The 18592-nt window shown below is 43.9% G+C and overlaps 1 protein-coding gene across 2 annotated transcripts; it reads right to left on the bottom strand.

Annotated features, from left to right (window-relative positions):
• Positions 1 to 260: 260 nt before the first annotated feature.
• RAB11FIP1 (RAB11 family interacting protein 1) lies at positions 261 to 17815 on the bottom strand. 2 transcript variants are annotated; one of them, XM_075910633.2, is made up of 6 exons: positions 17364 to 17815; positions 11544 to 11992; positions 9776 to 10625; positions 6515 to 8602; positions 5675 to 5774; positions 261 to 3745 (listed from the first exon to the last, which is right to left on the bottom strand). In XM_075910633.2, exons 1-6 carry the CDS (start codon positions 17711 to 17713, stop codon positions 3530 to 3532), a joined length of 4053 nt encoding a protein of 1350 aa, XP_075766748.2. In that variant the 5' UTR covers positions 17714 to 17815; the 3' UTR covers positions 261 to 3529. The 2 variants fall into 2 exon arrangements, with proteins under 2 accessions (XP_075766748.2, XP_075766751.1); XM_075910636.2 differs by having other exon boundaries at positions 6515 to 6700; positions 17364 to 17802.
• Positions 17816 to 18592: the final 777 nt, after the last annotated feature.

The raw sequence follows: 18592 nt of genomic DNA, 5'->3' as shown, positions 1-18592 counted from the left end.
GGAGGCTCGGGTACACTGTAAGCAATCATGTATGGCATAAAATGATTTCACCATGCAAGCTTTAGGAACTACTGAGATTATAGCTAATGCAATTTTCTCTATGATGGAAAAGATTTATTCCACTCTGCAGGGCCACTGCAGAACAGTTTACCAAACTATATGCATTAGCAATTTGTCCATTACATTGAGGTCTCTCCATTCTACCTTGTGCATTTTCTAGCACTTTCAGAATCCAGTGAAAAAACAAGAGTGTTCAAACACTGAATTAAAAGTTTTTATTTTAGTGTTCCATAAAAGAGAATGTCAGTTTTAAAACCAAGAAGTACCCAAACTAACAAAGCAGAAAATATAAACATAAAAATACATTTGGATCTTTCAATATTAAACATTCAATAAGGAACTGTACAGGTGTTTGGGGGGAAAAAAGCTTTATAATCTTATGAGTATTCATATTAAATACCTTGGCTCAATAAAATGTCCAGTCTTTGTATACTAAAACCCTTCAAACAACATTGCCAATGAACATTTCAAGGTACAATAAGATTGTGCAACTTTTTCTACAGCTAATCAAGTAGCAGAATGGCCTGCAAAGGACCACTCTCTCTCCTGGCAGTGCCCAAATCTCATCAGTAAACGAGAGATACCAGATTGCAACCAAGAGATCAAGCCTCAGTGTGTAAGAGCAACCAAATAACCTTCTGGCCGACAGACTCCAAGCTACAACTGGTATAAAAGACCCCAATAAAATTCTATGGTCCCATTTTGGAAGCAGAACATCAGAACTGTAAGTGGAATGTTATCAGCAAATATTAAAACCATAGGGTTAAAGCTCTCTCAAGATAAGAATGTATTTGGTTAATGATAAACATCTTTGTGAAGTATTTTTCCCTAAAGCAGCAGGTGCAATATTACTAACAATGGCTGCAGCTGCTGGAGGTGTACCTTAATACCACAACAGGAGTACAACTGTTTAAAAAAAATCACTTCAGCTCATTGGATTAGTTCACATTAGTTTAGAATATAAAGCAAGTCCAACCACTATGATAACACCAGTTTCAAATTCAGAATGTTTAGCTACTGCTCAAAAGGCACCAAAGAATAGAGATCTCCACAGCTCTCATACAGTTGGCAAGCTATGGAATCAAGTCCTGAAGGCAGTTTTGTAAAGTGAGATACAGCTACAATTCAGTAGCATAGAGGCAATTGAAACTGATGTTTCTTCTTCCACACTATTTCAAGGCACAAGCAGCTGTCATTTTCAGTGGAAGATAGCTAGTTGCATGCATATTGTCTGGGATAGGGAAACTTACCCCTGACCTGAAGTCATCTGCTCAAACACTCATTACTACGACTAAGTACCCGAGGCCCTAAAAGGAACATTACAAACCTTAAATCTTTCATTCATAGTATTAAGAGTTATTTCATTTATGGTTTTCCTTGAAGGAACCTTGTATGATAGGGAAGTTAAGCCTTACTTATACAGAACTTTTATAATCACAAGTCAGTCTTTACAAATACACAGAACAGCATATATATTCATTCATACTGATTCCAGTAAACATACATTTCTTTTATTAAAATAAATTAGGTTTTACTACAAAATACAGCATCTGAGAAAAATGTACAGTAGTCTCCAGCATTTTGTGAAACTATTGAATGTTAGACTAATAAAAGTCTTAACAGGAAATTCAACTAGTCTCACCTGTCATTAAAGTGCTCTAATGTAAGGAATACTGTGAAACTGTGCCCTCCTAAACTATGGGTGAATCATCACTCAACTTTGGGGAAGACTTAATGGAACCTTTCACCTGGATGAAGGGTAGAGTTGTTGTTTTTATTGTTTCACAATACATGTTGGATCTTAAAACAGATTATCAAAAGTAATATTGTATCACTAACCCTCTCTGCCTTCAAGAAGCCAATTTGAGAGCTGTGACACAGATGTTAAAATTGAGCGCTTGCCACCAAAAAAAAAAAAAAAAAAGATTCAGTCCCAACATTAAGTGTGGATACAAATTAATGTTGAATACAAATCACAACTTTCCATCAAAGTGCTGAATTTTCCTGAAGATTCTTATCATCGCTATCCTAAAAGAATGATTTGGAGTAAGCCTTCTAAAATGATTGTTTATTGGTGTCTTGCTGTTTGTTATCAGATATACATGAGAAATGCATATCCCATAGCACACTGCATAATTACAGCAGACTAAGGCAAATGATTCAGACAGAGGTATCAGATTATCTTGCAGAATAGCAGCACAATGTCTTCTAATTACACTTCAAATAAAACTTATTCTAACATTCTCAACCACATCTTATTACAGGGAACTAGACATTTTTAAGACACCATTTGAATGTTCCTTTATTAAGAGAACCATGTCACATATGCCTTTTACTTTATCCACATATTTACCCAATGTAGGTTTCATACAAATCAGCTACATACATCCTAGTTTCCCAAATACAGCATGTTTGAAAATCTGATCTTGAGTGGCACAATATAAAAGTCATCACATGACTTGCTGTGCATAGCAACATAAACAAACTAAGCACCTATACCACAAGGGACACAGGTGCATACATGTTTATACAGGATACAGAGTGAACTGTGTGGCGCTGTTTGCCCCCCAGTTTGAACCACCACCTTCAAATCAGGAATACGATGGCTATGAAACAAAACAGCTCCCAATTCAGACCACTACATGGTCTATATTTCATACCTGTTCTTTAATCCTCTAGGAAGATGGCAAGTGCAACTTTGTTTGATTTTTGTTGCATTGAAGAGTCTGCTCAGAGCACCGCTTTGAATTTTTCACCATTAGATTTACACAGGCTTGGTACTTCCCTTCCCAAAATGAGAGGCAGGCACTTGGCTAGTACAAATCACATTTTCACGTAGATTTAAATGCCGTCCAATTTTACAGATTTAGAATAAGGCCACTTATGGTTACCAAAACCTCTTTCTGGAGAGCATTCCAACTTCTGTAATATAATTATCTGAACACAGCAATCAAATGCTTGGATTAGTGTATGTGATGACTTATATTGCACAACTTAAATCATATTTAAGAACTATTGTTTCTCAGATTGAGAACATGGTTCAGTTTTTAAACCCCAACCCTTAAGCTAAATTCTCAGTACTACTAAATTACAGAAATTCAAAAGCCAAGAACCATTAGTGTCTCACTGAGAAAAGACTTAAAAAAAACCTTCAGAGCCTCATGAATCTCAAGCCTACAATCAGTTTCTTTAACAGTGCTTCCCAGGTGGTGAGAAAATATTTACAGCCTACCAGAAAGAAAGGTGGAAAACTTCTGACTATTGTATTTTTGGCTTATGTGTTCAAGACCTGGTATAATTATTAACTGGCCTCCAGATAAGTAGAATCAACTTTTGCAAGAGACACAGAAAGGTGACTGTTTTGTAGGTAGCAGGTACCAAAACATCAGTAGCGTCACATGATCTACCTGTGAAGTTTGAACAACAAGATGGGAGTTCAGTCCTTTAGCCAGGTTTATTGGTAGAGGTTTTATATCCTTCCAGCTTTTTGCATTTGAGACGTAGCCCGAAGAATGTTGGGGGTTTCTTCCATGACTCTGACAAGCAAGTTATCAATGTAGTCTTCTAGCTCCCGCACCTGGAGCTCTCTCTTTGTAATGGTATCCTTCTGTCTCAATACCAGCTGGATCAGCTCATCATGTGTCAACTGAGCATAAGCATAGGCAGGGTCTGAAGGATCATATTTCTTTTGGAGAGAAAAAAGACACAGAGTCAGCGCAGAACTAAGTGTTTTACTGTAATATGAGAAGATTGCCCAATGATCTTTGTATTCAGGTAAGGCTGAAGAATTCCAGGAATAATATTGGTTACCAAAATAATTTCTTTGCTCTTCAAAGAAATTATTGTACTTTACATCTTGTTAAAATTTCACACAACTGGAATTTCAGGATTTATTACTCATTACAACTTTAGCACACAGGAAAAGCAAGTTCCCCAGAGCTAAAGCCGGCCACATTTGCAGCACCAGCAATGACAGGGAAAAGCTGCAAGACCAAAGTAAAGTGACACAAATGTAACTTATTGCAGACACACATCTGTTAGGCCACTTCACAATGGCAGCTGGAAAGGACAACAGATGTTCATGCACTACCAAAATGTGGTCAGGTGGAGCTTTATAATAATAGATTATGTGGAAAGGAAAGGAACAGGAAGAATATTTAAGCACTGCACTTTTAAGGCCCAAGAATATCTGGTACTATAGGATTTAGGAAGTCCAAGGTATTTATTCAAAGGGGAAGACGGACTCAAAATGAGACAAAATTTGGAAGAGGAAACATTGCAGCAACAAAATGCAAGTTTTCCATAGCCTTAATTTTATAATTCAGTACATGTCAGTAATTTATAGTAATATGTGAACGCTAGGTTTGCATGTGGGTAAAGAGTAAATTTGAGTCCGTAAGAAAGGGCAGATGATTTGTGCCCCCGGGATATCAAAGGCCCAAAGACATGGATAAAAAACTCCCTGTGTGGACAGCAAGACAGAAAATAGTTTTGTTGTTGCACACCCAAAGTGTGGTCTGGAAACCCCAGACACTTAAGAAAACTGGCTTCTCTAGACTCTGAAGGAGCAGCACACAGTTTACTTGAAAATATTCAACCTTTCAGTCAAATTTTTCTTTTGTGACCATTTACTTAGAAGTCCCAAAGCCTGAGCAGTAACATCTACATGACTATTTTCAGCACTGAAGCAGGAGCCCAGGTCAGCTGTCCCAGGCTGAGATTTGGGGGAGGGCATGCAGGCAAACAGACATTCCTTAAGATAAGGAATCCCGCATAAAAATCCAGTTAGTGCCTGGATTTTGGAATCAGAATTCTCTCAGAGCATGTTTCACTCTGATTTTCAAGACCTTTCATCTAATGGTTTCCCAGGGATCAGAACTTATGCAACACTAAGACAATACTTTTCAGAGACCTCAGGGGAAGAGAAATAAGATGAAAGCTTTTAGCCATGCACTTTTAGAAACAGAACCTATTTTTGTGAGGTGACGTTTTACTGCTTTAGAAAATGGGCATTTGGCTTTTCAGACTGCAGAGGAAATTCTCCACTGTGGAAGCTACCAATGCAGCAAATTACAAGGTTATGGGTCCCAGGAGTCTCTGCTGAAAGGAAGATCAGTAGTGACTACCTGCCACCATCCCGGAGGATCACCCAGTAAGCAGACTCCAGGCTATGGTGACCTCACCCCTCACACTGTTGTCAGTCCAAAGTAGCATGTTCCCGGTCACCCTCCATCTGAGGCGCTCCTACTAGCTATCTTCCTGGCTCACAATCAAGCCTCCCCATCAACCCACCCATCTTAGTAGGGTACCAAAGAGCACTTCTGGCTTTACTCCTGTAGTACAGCCACAGTTCCTTGAGACTCCCAATCAGGAGACTCTTTATGCTCTGAAGTTATGTGCAGTGAATAAGAACAAAAATGAATTCAATTTCTGCCTCCCAACCCTGGGAAACAGAGAACATAAGGAGATCTTTTAGCAGATATGGTCCAAGTGTCAGAGCCAAAAAAAATCTAAGTTACCTTGAGGAGGCAAGTGCACGTTGAGTGTCCTGGAAGCGATAGAGTTTACAATAACCAATATTACACTCTAACCTGAGTTTCAATTTCTTTCATACCTTTCTGTTGCTCTCAATCCATTTTTCATTTGTGGATGGAATCAAATTTTTTGTATGTAAATTATTTGCTGTGGTGTTCATTGGCTTCACAGGATGAGGTCTGAAACAAAACCACAACCCTGTTTAGGCAGTTCCTTTACATTTTGATATCCCATCACAAGCAAAGCATCCAACAGGTTCCTAAATTCAGTCAGACTAAACATGGGGGAATTTAATGAATTTTCTTATACACCTCAAGGTACAAGAAATTCAGTTTCAGAGCGGAGTTCTACCTCCAAGTATACTCTTCCATTGGCTGTACATGCACACACATGTACTCTGTCTGCTCTGCTGACTTATTTTTATTGCATTCAAAAACAAGCAAAAAAGGTAACTGGAAAATTAAAAGTCTACAAGCCAAATCCCTCTTGGACAGCAGATTTTTTATTTTCTCTGAATGGAAGATTGTGGCATGAGGCACACTAGATGCCTCGGTATAAACTTTAGCCAGATCCAGCTGTCAACACCAAAATGTTCCTGAATGTAAACAAACTGCTATAAATAACAGCAGTATGGGATGGTTAGATCTGCACAAAGCCCTCCCACTGATCATTGTAAAGTTACGGGTGCACAGTTGTGCTTGGTGCAATCACTGGTTTTTTTTTTATAATTAAGTTTAGGGGGCAATGATCTTTCACTGGTACAATATTATACAGATTTTTGACTGTGCCCATAAGTCAGATCAAATTAAGATTGTATGAAGTCACATCATAATGAAAAAAAACTATACCATTTATGTACAATAAATACTTTTTTTCTTGTTGTAACAAGAATTTTCTATGTATTTCCCCACATTCTCACCTGTGCTTAACAGGCACACTTCCATCACTCTGCTGTGTTCGATTGGGAAATGTCTCAGAGGGTGAAACCCATGCCTGAAGCAGCTTCTTCTTGCCTGCATTTTCAGCTTTATCACTGAAGCTCTCTGCCGGTTGCTTTTTCACTGATTCTGCTCTAGTACTGTTGCAAGTGCCAGATTGGAGGGAACTAGAAAAAGCGGAGAGTTGAGAAGAACTGGACAGGGAGGTAAAAGAAATTGATTTTTCAGTGGGCTCAAAAAAATCACTCTTCCTATTTTCTTTAATACTGCTAGATTCCTTCCATTCCTGTTCCTCAACACCACATTCATGCTCGCTGGGGTACGACAGCGTATCTAAACCCAACTCACTAATCTTGTTGCTTGCACTATGAATGTCTACTTCTGATTTTAATTTGGATGATTTGCTAGATGTAAAAGTATCTTCAGAGCCATCTTTCTCTTCCTGAAGCAATATACTTGCTCTATCAGTAGAGCTTATATCTGAACTCAGTTTGTTTTCAGTAACTGACAATGAATTGTCAGTATTTTCAAGACACTGATTTTCAGTATTTGGAAAACGTCTATCAATTGCTGTTGTTTCATTATTCTTTTTATAATTGTCTAGGAGTTCATCGTCAGATCCTACTTCTGGAATAACTGGAAGGCCAACCAGCGTTAGATTCTGATCAGCAGTATCTGGAAAGGCAGCCTTCAGATCTGTCCTACAGTCAAACAATGAATCATCATGACCATAAGCTTTGTGTTTTAAGTGTCCATTATTGCTATCATCTTTGCCAAGATGTATAGTTGACAGAGTGGCAGTTTTTAATAAGCTGTCACTTGCTGGGTTTTCATGTGGGTTCAAGGGATTCCCATTATGAAACACAAATCCAGACCCAGACATGCTGCTGTCAGATGGAATAAGCATCTCTTGGTCTTTCATTCTGTCAGTCAGAGAAACAGGTACACACTTATTTAGTTTTACAGCCTTTCTAGGTGTAGGCTTTGGCTTTGCAAATAGAGGACTGAGTTCAGTAACATCCTCTGACTTGTTAGTGTCCTTAGGGAGCAATGTGTGAACTCTCGGGATTGGTTTTGGCAGCTCCACTTGAAGGGAAGAGCCACTTTTGACAGCATGAGTTGCCTTGGACTCTAATGTGAGCCCAAATTCTCCCATTTTGTGAGAACGCTCAATTTTCTTTTCACTGCATATTTCTTGCTCCTCATTTAATTTGCTTTCAGGAGAAGATGGCTGTACCACAGCCTTCTCAGGTGAAAGGCTATAATTAGATTGGGAGAGAGAAGTTGGTTCTCTGCAGTCTTTCCACATTTCAGCACTTGTACTGTTGGTTTCAACGTCATCCAGAACAGTGTTCTCATTGTTCTGAATAGAATTCCTACTTTCATCACTGAGTTTAAATGAAGGGTAGCACTCCATATCCAGCACAGGGGCAAACCCTTCTCTCTTGTCTATTGTGGCTAGATCTGTAGTAAACCTTTCTTCACACTGATCAGGGTGCCCTCTCTCATGCTGCTCTCTGTCTAAAGCTGCAGCATGACTTCTGCTGGAATCAGTATTTTCCAGCTCAGCAAGGGGGACGGTCACTGACTGCTTAATGCCTCTGCTTTTGCTAGAAACAGCAGAAGGAAGGGAGAAAGAAGAGGGAGGACTAGTAAAGCTTTTGAGGTCTTGCCCTTTTGATTCCTGTCCCAGGTTAGATACAAAAGGGTTAATGTCAACAGAAAGGTGAGAAGAAAGGGGAGGAGGAGAACCATGTCCCAGAGTTGTGGGAGGATGAGGGAAATGCAGAAGAGGATTAGTGAAGCTTTCAGAGTCTTGTGTTTTGGATTCCTGTCCCTTGTCAGAAATTAACATGTTATTGTCATTAAAGCATTGTCCAGTACCAAGAGATGGAGGAAGAGACATACTAGAGTTTGCAGAGTCTGGTGCTTTAAATTTTTGTTCCACTTTAGAAGCAAAAAGGTTACTGTCACTACTAGAATGATGTGCAGAAGGGAAAGCAGGAAGGGAATTAGGTACAGATGTAGCAAGCGTGGCTTTGGTTTCATCCTCTGAAGACACTCCCAGTCTGTAAAAGGGACAAAAAACTTGCATGTCAGTTGCAGATGCAACATGTGAGAGACAGGCAAAGACAAGTCTTAAAGGCAGATTTCACAAAACCTGCAAAGAAACTGCAAGGATTTAAGAGTTTAACGGACCAATCAACCAAGCTTGAAATAAAATGTATGTTTAAATATTTATGTATGTAATACCAATACTTATGATGCTAAAAACTTCTGTTGGAAAGTTTGCCACATGCAAATCAAAGATTACTAGCACAATCTACTTTTAAAGCAATTGTACATTCATTGGCATCCAGGACATAAGTATTAATAGCATAATAGTTTAAGACGTTTACATTTACACACAAGGTATTCAAACAAATGTAACTTAAAATGTAGTGTTAAAGATAGCTTGGGATCAATGTTTCCTCTAATCTTTTCCATCCATGGGTGGTTTTCCCCCATTCATGTGTGGAATAATTTTTAGGTGCACTGAAGCAAGTACAAGTGTGCCGCCGCGCCCCCCCCCCCCAATAAAAAAAACAAAATCTAGTTGTGGCTGCTCTGCGAATCAGCTGTTGTCATCTGAATTTATCCTGAGAGACTGCACAAATGCACAGCTTACAGGGAACACAAGATACTTGTTAGTAAGGCTATGCTTCTTATGAGCAAGTCACAGGGCAGAATTTCTGAAAAAAGTCACACAGAACCACAGAAATATACTTAATGAAACAGCAAATGATGCCAGTGGCAGATGTGGTCCAAGATTTGCCATTCTCCAGGCCAAAGCAATAGGTACAGGGAAAGGCTTAGTTAAAGATATTTCAGCCTTTTATCATACTATCAAACTTAGTAAGGCGTTTTTTGTTTTGGATTAATAGAACAACATGGAATAAATGATTCCACACTATCTGAAAAGATACAGGCTCTAAAAACATTATGGTAGTGCATACTCACCTGTAAGAAGTTGAATTCATTATAAATATTAACTTCCATTCTTACCAAAAATCTTAATAAATGTATATCTGGTTTAGCTTGCATCTAGTGGTGAAACACACAAGTCCACCACCAAAAAAAAAAAAATGTTGTAGAGGACAACAGCTACAGAAATATTACGTTGGGGCAGGAAGTGGTACGCCTAACTATATGTCTGCTGTGCTTTATATCAGTATTTGAAACTGAAAACTAACAAGACTCACCTGGGTTTGACAGCTTTGGTTTGGATTGTCCTTGCAGAGGCTGCAGACTTTTCTGGTTTCTGTTCTTCCGTGACCGCCTCGTCAAAAGGGTTACGCGATTGCTTGTTTTTGGGGACATCTGCTATGTTGCTGTTTTCTGAAGTACTTGCTTGGTTGCTGTCCTTAGGGATTTCAATAGGTTTTACCTCTTTTTCATTCTTCTTTTCTTCAAGAGGATTGGCTTCTCTCTTCTTTAAAGTCATGTCAGACATACTTTCTACATTGCTGTTTTTCACTATTTCCTTTCTTCCTGTGACTAGAGACAACAAAGTCTTCTTATTCTCCTGTTTTTTTTCTTCTTTAGTTTCTTCTTTTGTCATTTCTAAACTCAATGGAGCACTATTTTCCAGTAAATCACCACCACTAAGCAGTTTGTATGATGGCAGGGTCATAGACTTAAAGGACTCCAGTGAGGGAGACCCGGGTAAACCTCTAATAGGAGAAATTCTTCCTGATTTTTCGTGTACCTTAGTGGATTTGGAAGACAAGTTTTCTTCTGATTCAGAGGGCTGGATTTTCCTGAACATTTGAGGGGAAGAGGAAGGAGTATTCTCCTTTGACAGAGTTTCCTTTTTCGTTTCACCTTCCTGCCTATAAACATGATTGCCATTGATACACACATTGGATCGGGATGTGGGATCGGGATCAGGATTTTTAGATTTAAGGCCACTGAATAAGGAGAGCCCTTCTTTCTTGGTGTTGCTGGAAGTTATTTGGCTTAGTTGCTTATTGTCTTCACTTGCTGTTCTCTTATGAGCCATGAGTACAGGAACATGAAGTGAATTATCTTCAGCTTTGTTTCCAAAGGCCTCTGGAAAAGAAAAAAAAAAAGGTCATTCAAGCAATGAAAAAAATTTCCCTAAGACAATGGTCCCCCAACTTGAGGATCAGTCCACTCTTTACTCCCCAATCCAGAGCCAGGGGACTTGGACAGAAGCAAATGGGGGGAGGGGGAATGAAGGCTGGGACCACAGCTAGGGGACACTGGGACTGCAGCTGGAGGGGACAGTCTAGGGCTAAGAGTGGGGCCACAGCCAGGCTGTAGTGGAAGCTGGAAGCCTGAAGCCAGGCCCTTGGCCCAGTGTGGCCTGCAGCCTCGACAGACCAAGCTGGGCACAGGACTAAGAACTCTGCTGCAGGCAGAACTGGAACAGAGCTGGGGATGGGGTTAGTGGGGCTGCTGGTACTCTCCTCCCGCGCTCTTCCCCACCCCAGGGGACTGGCCCAGACCCCACTGTGCTCCTTCCATAGTTTAGGTACATCTGCGATATCTCTGCATTTCAATCTTTGAAATGCACAAAAGCCCCTGCTGGGGCTCTTGTATATTTCAAAGAAGCAGCGCACGCATGGAGCCTGGAGCCAGCAGGGCACTCAGAGCCCCCCAGCTCCAAACTGCACTTCTGCTTTGAAATGTACAAGAGCCCCAGCAGAGGCTTTTGTGCATCTCAAAGTTGGAATGCTGACGCTGAGCCCCTGCCCCTTCCATGGAGCTGGAGGGAACCGGCTTAAGCCAGCTCCCCCCAGCACCCGCTCATCTCCCTCCCACCCCCCACCCTCGTTGTCTCTTTCTGACAGAGGCAGCACGGGGGGGGAAGCATCTAGTCGACTAGTCACTTACATCCCTAACAGACCAATTTTTTTTTAATTAACAATCGTATCAAAGCTACCCTCTTTTGAACAAAGATTTAAGATACTAAACTGTATTACTACTGTGCGGGGGAATACTCACGTTCTGAATTTGGAGAAGCAGATTCTTCATCATCATCATCCCCCCATTTTGACTGAAAGTCACTAGGTTTAAGCCTAACTTTCTCGGTCACTGTCTGAAAAGGAGGTAAAACTGACATGGACTGGGACAGGGAGTTTTTCTGCAAACCAGGTTTAGAAAACAGGGTTTTGAACTTGGATTTTTTCTTGTCTTTCTCAGGTGATTCCTCTTCACTATCAGCTGGTGAGTGAGTGATGCTGGGAATGATGGCGGAAGCAGTGTCAGGCAATCCATTGGTCCGCTTTCCTTTGAGTTTGCCTTTCAGCTTTCCAAACGGAGACCGGGACTTGTCTTTCATGGATAAATCAAACATGCTGGCTGTCATGTTGCTCCTCGTGAATTGAATATCCACCTCAATTTCTCCTCTCTCTTTTTCTTTCTTGCCTGGTTTGGAGTGAAGAGTATACCACCTGCAAAAGAGAGAACATTTTAAACAAGCTTTAAAAACCAACTCTAGTTAAGCAAAAATAGCTTATAATTACAGGGTGTTTTTAATAGACTTTCCAATATAGATAAATCCATGAAAGATCACAAAAGTGCAGAACAGCATTAATGGATTAGATATATTTAGTAAACCATAAAGCAAGCCACAGAAAAATATGGCAGAGGGGAAAAAGAAAAACAAAACAAGCTAGCTGGGAAACTTTTTCATGTCTAGCACAAGGACCAGAGAGCTTACTGTTGGCAGAAGATAGGGATGTGAATGGTGAACTAGGAAGTTTACCGGTTATGGTTAATCGGCGGCCCAGCCTGGCCGAAGCAGCCCTGGCCCATGATGGGGAGGAGGGCCAGGCCCACAGAGCCACATTGCAGGCAAATGATCCCAGTTTAATGTTGAATATTTAAAGCTTTTTTTTTTTTTTTTTTTTTTTTAAAGGAATGCAACTTCTATCATCTTAAGTTCAGCCGTCATGTCTAGGAAACATTGTGCAAGTAATAGCTATTTACTTTCAGCCACACAATCTCTGCATTATGATGCAAGAAACTGTAGGCACCTTCCCCACAGACTACTTAGTGAGCAATGTGCATGTCAACAGTCACTGCCAAGATTATATATACTCTGTGTACTGTAACTAAGGGCATTTCTACACGGGTAGGCAGGTGTGTAAAATCAAAAAAAGCCACTCCTGACCGAAGAAAGTGCCAACATGGACAGCTCTAGGTCAGTGGGAAACACTCTCCTGCAGTCATGCCTTTGGGAAGATATAATTATGCCGACCTAAGAGCTCTCTCCTGCCAGCACAAATCAGCTACACAGGAGCCTTACAGAGGCAGTACAATTGTGCTGCTGTACAGTCCATAATGTAGACATAGTGGAAGGATAAGAAGAAAAAGTTCAAATGAAAATGGTGGGTTATTTTATCATATCCTCTTCAACAAAATTTAAAACAAATCTAGTAGCCAACAGCCAATGACAAGGAAGGTTCAATGTAAGAAGCACAATATGAAAAGAGTTGACAAAATTTTGCTTTCCTAGAGGCATTACTAGGTTTGTTCTTAATTTTCTTTAGATCTTTTCATAAAAACAAACCTGGAAGAATCCTACACTGCTATCTATTGCAGCGTGTTGCCTGCAGGCAAAAGCATGTCATATGCCATCTTTCCCAATGCATTTTGAGAAACAGCTACATTCTTCATTAGACATTTATGTTTGAGAGCTCTTCCACAGACTGCTACACAGCTTTGTCAAGAACCACCAAGCATTTGCTTATGGGCCAAGCTGGTGCCAATGTTCCTGTATGCCTCATTTCAGTTCAGGGCTTTTAAAAAAGCATTAGCCCCTGGAAGAAAACTACACCAAACCCAGCATTCATGGCTGTCAGTCTTTTGAGAGGAGGCTTTGCATGGACATAGTTTACAAGAGGCGAGTGCTGCCAAATCTATCACTTTTGTGAAGATAAAGGCCAAACTGGCCCTCCTGAGATTACTTAGCAGCTGATCTTGCTACTCCTGTGAGTTAAAAAACAAAAACAAAAAAACCACTCACTAACAAGCATTAGTCTGTAATGTGGTTTGTGTGTTAGTCATAGTTATTCCATTAAGAATAATCTCACAGTAGAAACCATAATCTTACTAATTTCAGAGCAGCCAAGAACATTTACATTAAAACAGAAAATACTCAAGTAATTTTGACCTAACTGTACAAGGCTAGCAAGAAAAATCTTTAACTTCATATAGCTTCCATTACACAGTTAACCGAACCTAATACTTTATTGAATTAGCTACTATTCCGGGAGATTATGTCCTTTAAAGGTATTTATTTATTAAGAACAAGAGTGTTTGACTTGGATTGTACAACACTTTCATTCTTCACCTAAATAATTGGCCTTTACAAACATGCCAAATATTTTTAGGTAACTTTACTCTTCTCAGTGCTAACCATGACTGCTTCTTTTCAAAGACTCATATGCAAAAGCCAAGTATCTCAAAACGGAAAACTTCCCACTAACCCATAGTGCCTCCACAACAGAAAAAAAGTTAAAAAACATACATTGACTAACCTATAAACCCAAGTTTTAGTCTCCCCGGATATGACTAGCCAAAGACTGACCTCAACGCTGAGTCAATAAGACAGTTTCATCTCTTCAAAGGAAAGGATTTTTCTTCTAAATAACACAAGCAGTCAGACTTTGCCATTGTCTATACTACCAAGCTTTGTCAATAAAACGTCTCGACATCCAAAAGCCGATGAAACACATATTGCCAAACATGGTGTTCACACTTGCTCCCTCTGTCCATAGATCATGTCCACTCTGTGGGCACCATCATTGACAGTGTAAGACCTTGTCTATACTTAATGGGAGATCGAAATTCCAGGGTTCAATTTAGCAGGTCTAGTACAGATCTGCTAAATCGAAAGCTGATGGCAAGTTTTATTTTTCCTGCTATGAAACACATACAAGAGAACAGTCACTCTAATTTTGAAGTCATCTTATTATTAATGATATTTCCATCCCAGTATCAGAAGGGTACAGAAGCACAGCAAGGGAAAATTTTTCTGTTGGGATGCAAATAAATTTTCATTTTACAACTATGCTAATAAACATGCTTTTTACTTCACCTTTAATATGCTTGACCTAACTAAAACCACTTCCAATAAGTCAGTGCATAGTTATTAATTCAGCTTGAAAAATCAGAAGCCAATAACCTCTTGGAAGCAATGATGCCTTAAAGAGTAGTTAAACACATACAGAGTACATAAAAGCAAAGACACTAAAACCAGAACAAAACTCCACCTTTCAAACACATATTGTTTAATAAGCACATAGCTAAAAGGCACTGTCGTCTTCAAAGCATTTTGAAAACATTAATCTTCATTCCTATTGTGAACTCCATTGTTCATCCTCCCACTTATCCTTAAGGATGGTATGATTCGACCCACAGGATTCAAACTGTGTCGGGCACTCATATAAAAAGGGACACAGAGATCCTATCTATGTCCGTTTGCAAAGAAAGTAAATTGTATTGCAAACATACCAATGTACTGTACAGAACACTTTGTTTTGTAGGGACGTGCTTTCATGGCTTGATTTGACCTGCAGAGCCTTCTGCTGGTGATAGGCTCTTTTTTGTGCACTGATTCTGCAGTATTAGGAGCCAGAAAAACATTTTCTCATTTTATAAATGGAAGAATATGATGAAAAGTACTTGAAGCTGAACATCAAGTCTCAGAATGCCATTTTAAAAAATCATTTTCCTTCAAATCAATCAATCCATATCTTTGTCTTTTCACAAATTGACCATCTATGCTCCTAAATCCAAGCTTTAAATTAAAAAAAAAATTTGTAGCCCTCATGAAAGAATCATTACACGCAAATCCACAAGAAGCAGAGCGGATTCTGTCTCAAAATTTCCAGTAATATAGCCAAGATACATAATTTGTTCCTATTCATCACAATGGCACGTTAATTTAGATGCCTCATGACATCCAACTTCCATGTCAACATTACTTCATAAACACCTGCTCAAGTGTTTATCCTGCAATCTGAAACTGCTCTCCACTCCCTCTCGATGTCAACAGCTTCCTCTCTCCTTACCCACTTGCTAAGCCATTGGCTTCCTCTCACCTGCCAAATTCAGATTAACTTTGCCATGGAATAGCACAGGGATTTCCAACCTGGGGTACGCGTACCCCCAGGGGGTACGAGAAGCTTGTCTAGCGGGTACAGGGAATATTTGGTAAATAACTAGATTGTCCTAATTGAAATATTCCAAAAGTAGTAGTGTTAGTGAAAAAAGTTGTGGATTCTAGAGTCTAGAATTTATTTCCTTTCATATTGAATAGGGGGTACAGGAAGGTTTACTAAAAGCCAAGGGGGTACGGGGACTGAAAAAGGTTGGGAACCCCTGGAATAGCAGAAACATTGCCTACCCAAAAACACACAGGAGAATTTCAGCTGATGTACAGCTCCCCTATTTCTCGGATTCTCTCCTTGTTATTCAAGTGTATATTCCCTGGTTTGCTCTCTCACTTGGCTTCCAGTTCATTTGATGAAGTGGGTTTTACCCATGAAAGCTCCTAAGAACAGAAGAGCAGCCAGACTGGACGAGACCAAAGGTCCCAATGTTCTGTGTGCGACAGTGGCCAATGTCAGATGCCCCAAAGGGAATGAACAGAACAGGGAATCATCAAGTGATACCTCCTCTGTCACCCATTCCCAGCTTCTGGCAAACAGAAGCTAGGGACACCATCCCTACCCATCCTGGCTAATAGCCACTGATGGGCCTAACTTCCATAAATCTATCTACAGGAGGCCCCTGACTTGCGACCGCCTGAGTTCCGACCCCCCTGCACTTACAGAAACAGTTGTAAGTGTAGAAGGGGCTGACACCCCCCGACTTACGTCCTCAGCCCGCATTTACGATGGCACACGGCGCATGCCGTAAATGAGGGTCTGAATGAGGACGTCCCCAACTTGCAACGCTTCCCCGGGAACCGATCCTGTTGCAAGATTTATACATGTGCGCGCACACACTTTTGGGGGGTCTCCAAAGTGCCACAGGCCCACTCATTTTTAAAGTCACCTTTCCTCCCTCCCTTTCCTTTCACATAACGGGGCCCCCCCTTTTTTTTCCCCTCCACCACATCTGGGGGTGGGTGGGGGGGTTGCCCACTCCCTCCCTTTCCTTTCCGGTTACATAATGGGGCCCCCACTTTTTTTCTCCACCGCATCTGGGGGGGGAGGGTTGCCCACGAGTCTCTCGATTCGGCAACGTGTCCGAGGTGTCCTGGGCCCACGGGCTAACCCGGGCCGCCCCGGGAGAGGGGAAGTCAGACCCCCCCCCGGGGGGCGGGACGTGCGTGCAGGAGGGTCTCTAGGGTGGATACCCCCGGGGGGGCGGGGCGGTGGGGGGCGGGCCCGGAGCGCACCCCCCCGGAGAGGGTCTCTAGGGCGGGGCGGTGGGGGGCGGGCCCGGAGCGCACCCCCCCGGAGAGGGTCTCTAGGGCGGATACCCCCGGAGGCGGGGCGGTGGGGGGCGGGACGTGCGTGCAGGAGGGTCTCTAGGGTGGATACCCCCGGGGGGGCGGGGCGGGGCGGTGGGGGGCGGGCCCGGAGCGCACCCCCCCGGAGAGGGTCTCTAGGGTGGATACCCCCGGGGGGGCGGGGCGGTGGGGGGCGGGCCCAGAGCGCACCCCCCGGGAGAGGGTCTCTAGGGCGGATACCCCCGGGGGGCGGGGCAGGCCCGCACCCCCCCGGGAGAGGGTCTCTAGGGCGGATACCCCCGGGGGGGGCGGTGAGGGGCGGGGCGGGCCCGGCGCACCCCCCCCCCCCGGCTCACCGGGTGCTGCGGCGGCCGCCCTCGTCCAGCAGCGCGGCCAGGCCGATGTCGGCGCGGCCCAGGAACTTGTCGAGGCCGAGCAGCGCGCGGTGCAGCACGGTGAGCTGCAGGCGGGGCTCGGCGGCGCCCGGCCGGCGCGGCGGCGGCAGCTCGAAGGCGGCCTCCTCCCGCCACTCGGGCGCGCCCAGGCAGCGCTCGGCCACCGACGTGGCGAACCGCTCCTTGCCCAGCGCCATGAGCGCGTACGCGTCGCTGCCGCCGCCGCCCTTGGCCCGCAGCCCCCGGGCCCGCAGCACCGTCACCTGCACGTGCGTGGGCGCCCAGCGCGGCGCGGGGCCCGCCAGCGACATGGCGGACAGACCGACAGACAGACCGAGCGCGGACTGACTGACTGACCCGCGCGCTCCCTGACTGACTGACTGACTGACCCGCGCGCCGCGCGCCGGCGAGGCCGCGCCGCAAATCTCGCGAGAGCCGGGCCGGCCTCCAGCCGCCCCGGGGCACAGCGGCAGGTGGAGGGGCGGAGCTGGGGGAGGGGCGGGGGAGCTGAGTGGCAGGTGGAGGGGGCGGGGCAGAGGGCGAGAGGAGCAGAGTCAGGTGGAGGGGGCGGGGCAGAGGGGGAGATGAGCAGAGGCAGAGGGAGGGGGCGGGGCAGAGAGGCAAGTGGGAGGGGCGGAGCTGGGGGAGGGGCGGGGGAGCTGAGTGGCAGATGGAAGGGGCGGGGCAGAGGGCGAGAGGAGCAGAGGCAGGTGGAGGGGGCGGGGCAGAGGGGGAGATGAGCAGAGGCAGAGGGAGGGGCGGGGCAGAGAAGGGGGTGGGGCTGAAGGGGGCGGGGCAGAGGCTTCCTGAGGGGTGGTGGGTGGGGCCAAGGCACCCACGGTTCCCTGCTGGGGGAGTCTCACTTCAAACCAGCACCCCCGGGTGTCAGGGCTCCTCTGGGGCTGCGCAGCGCCCACCCGTCAGCAGCCACCATCTCAGTAACACCTGGCCCGCTGGACTGCCCCAGCCTGCAGACAGCCGCCCCCCAAGTGCCCCTTCCAACAGCCGCCCCCAAGTGTCCCCTTCCAACAGCCGCCCCCCAACTGCCCCCTTCCAACAGCCGCCCCCAAGTGTCCCCTTCCAACAGCCGCCCCCCAACTGCCCCCTTCCAACAGCCGCCCCCAACTGCCCCCTTCCAACAGCTGCCCCCCAAGTGCCCCTTCCAACAGCCGCCCCCAACTGCCCCCTTC

This window comes from Pelodiscus sinensis, chromosome 28 (genome assembly GCF_052426305.1).
Source record: "Pelodiscus sinensis isolate ZL-2025 chromosome 28, ASM5242630v1, whole genome shotgun sequence".
In the NCBI taxonomy this organism is placed as follows: domain Eukaryota; kingdom Metazoa; phylum Chordata; order Testudines; family Trionychidae; genus Pelodiscus; species Pelodiscus sinensis.
Note: the sequence above shows the minus strand (reverse complement) of the source record. Positions and strands in the feature narration are given on the sequence as shown.

What these genes read in the sequence shown, in the direction of transcription:
- RAB11FIP1 (XM_075910633.2), bottom strand. Translation starts at nt 17,713, where the DNA reads ATGTCGCTGGCGGGCCCCGCGCCGCGCTGGGCGCCCACGCACGTGCAG. An exon ending in TGCTTCTCCAAATTCAGAAC is followed by an intron (nt 10,626 to 11,543) that starts GTGAGTATTCCC and finishes TTTCTTTTCCAG; the next exon opens with AGGCCTTTGGAAACAAAGCT. An exon ending in ACCAAAGCTGTCAAACCCAG is followed by an intron (nt 8,603 to 9,775) that starts GTGAGTCTTGTT and finishes TCCCTTTTACAG; the next exon opens with ACTGGGAGTGTCTTCAGAGG.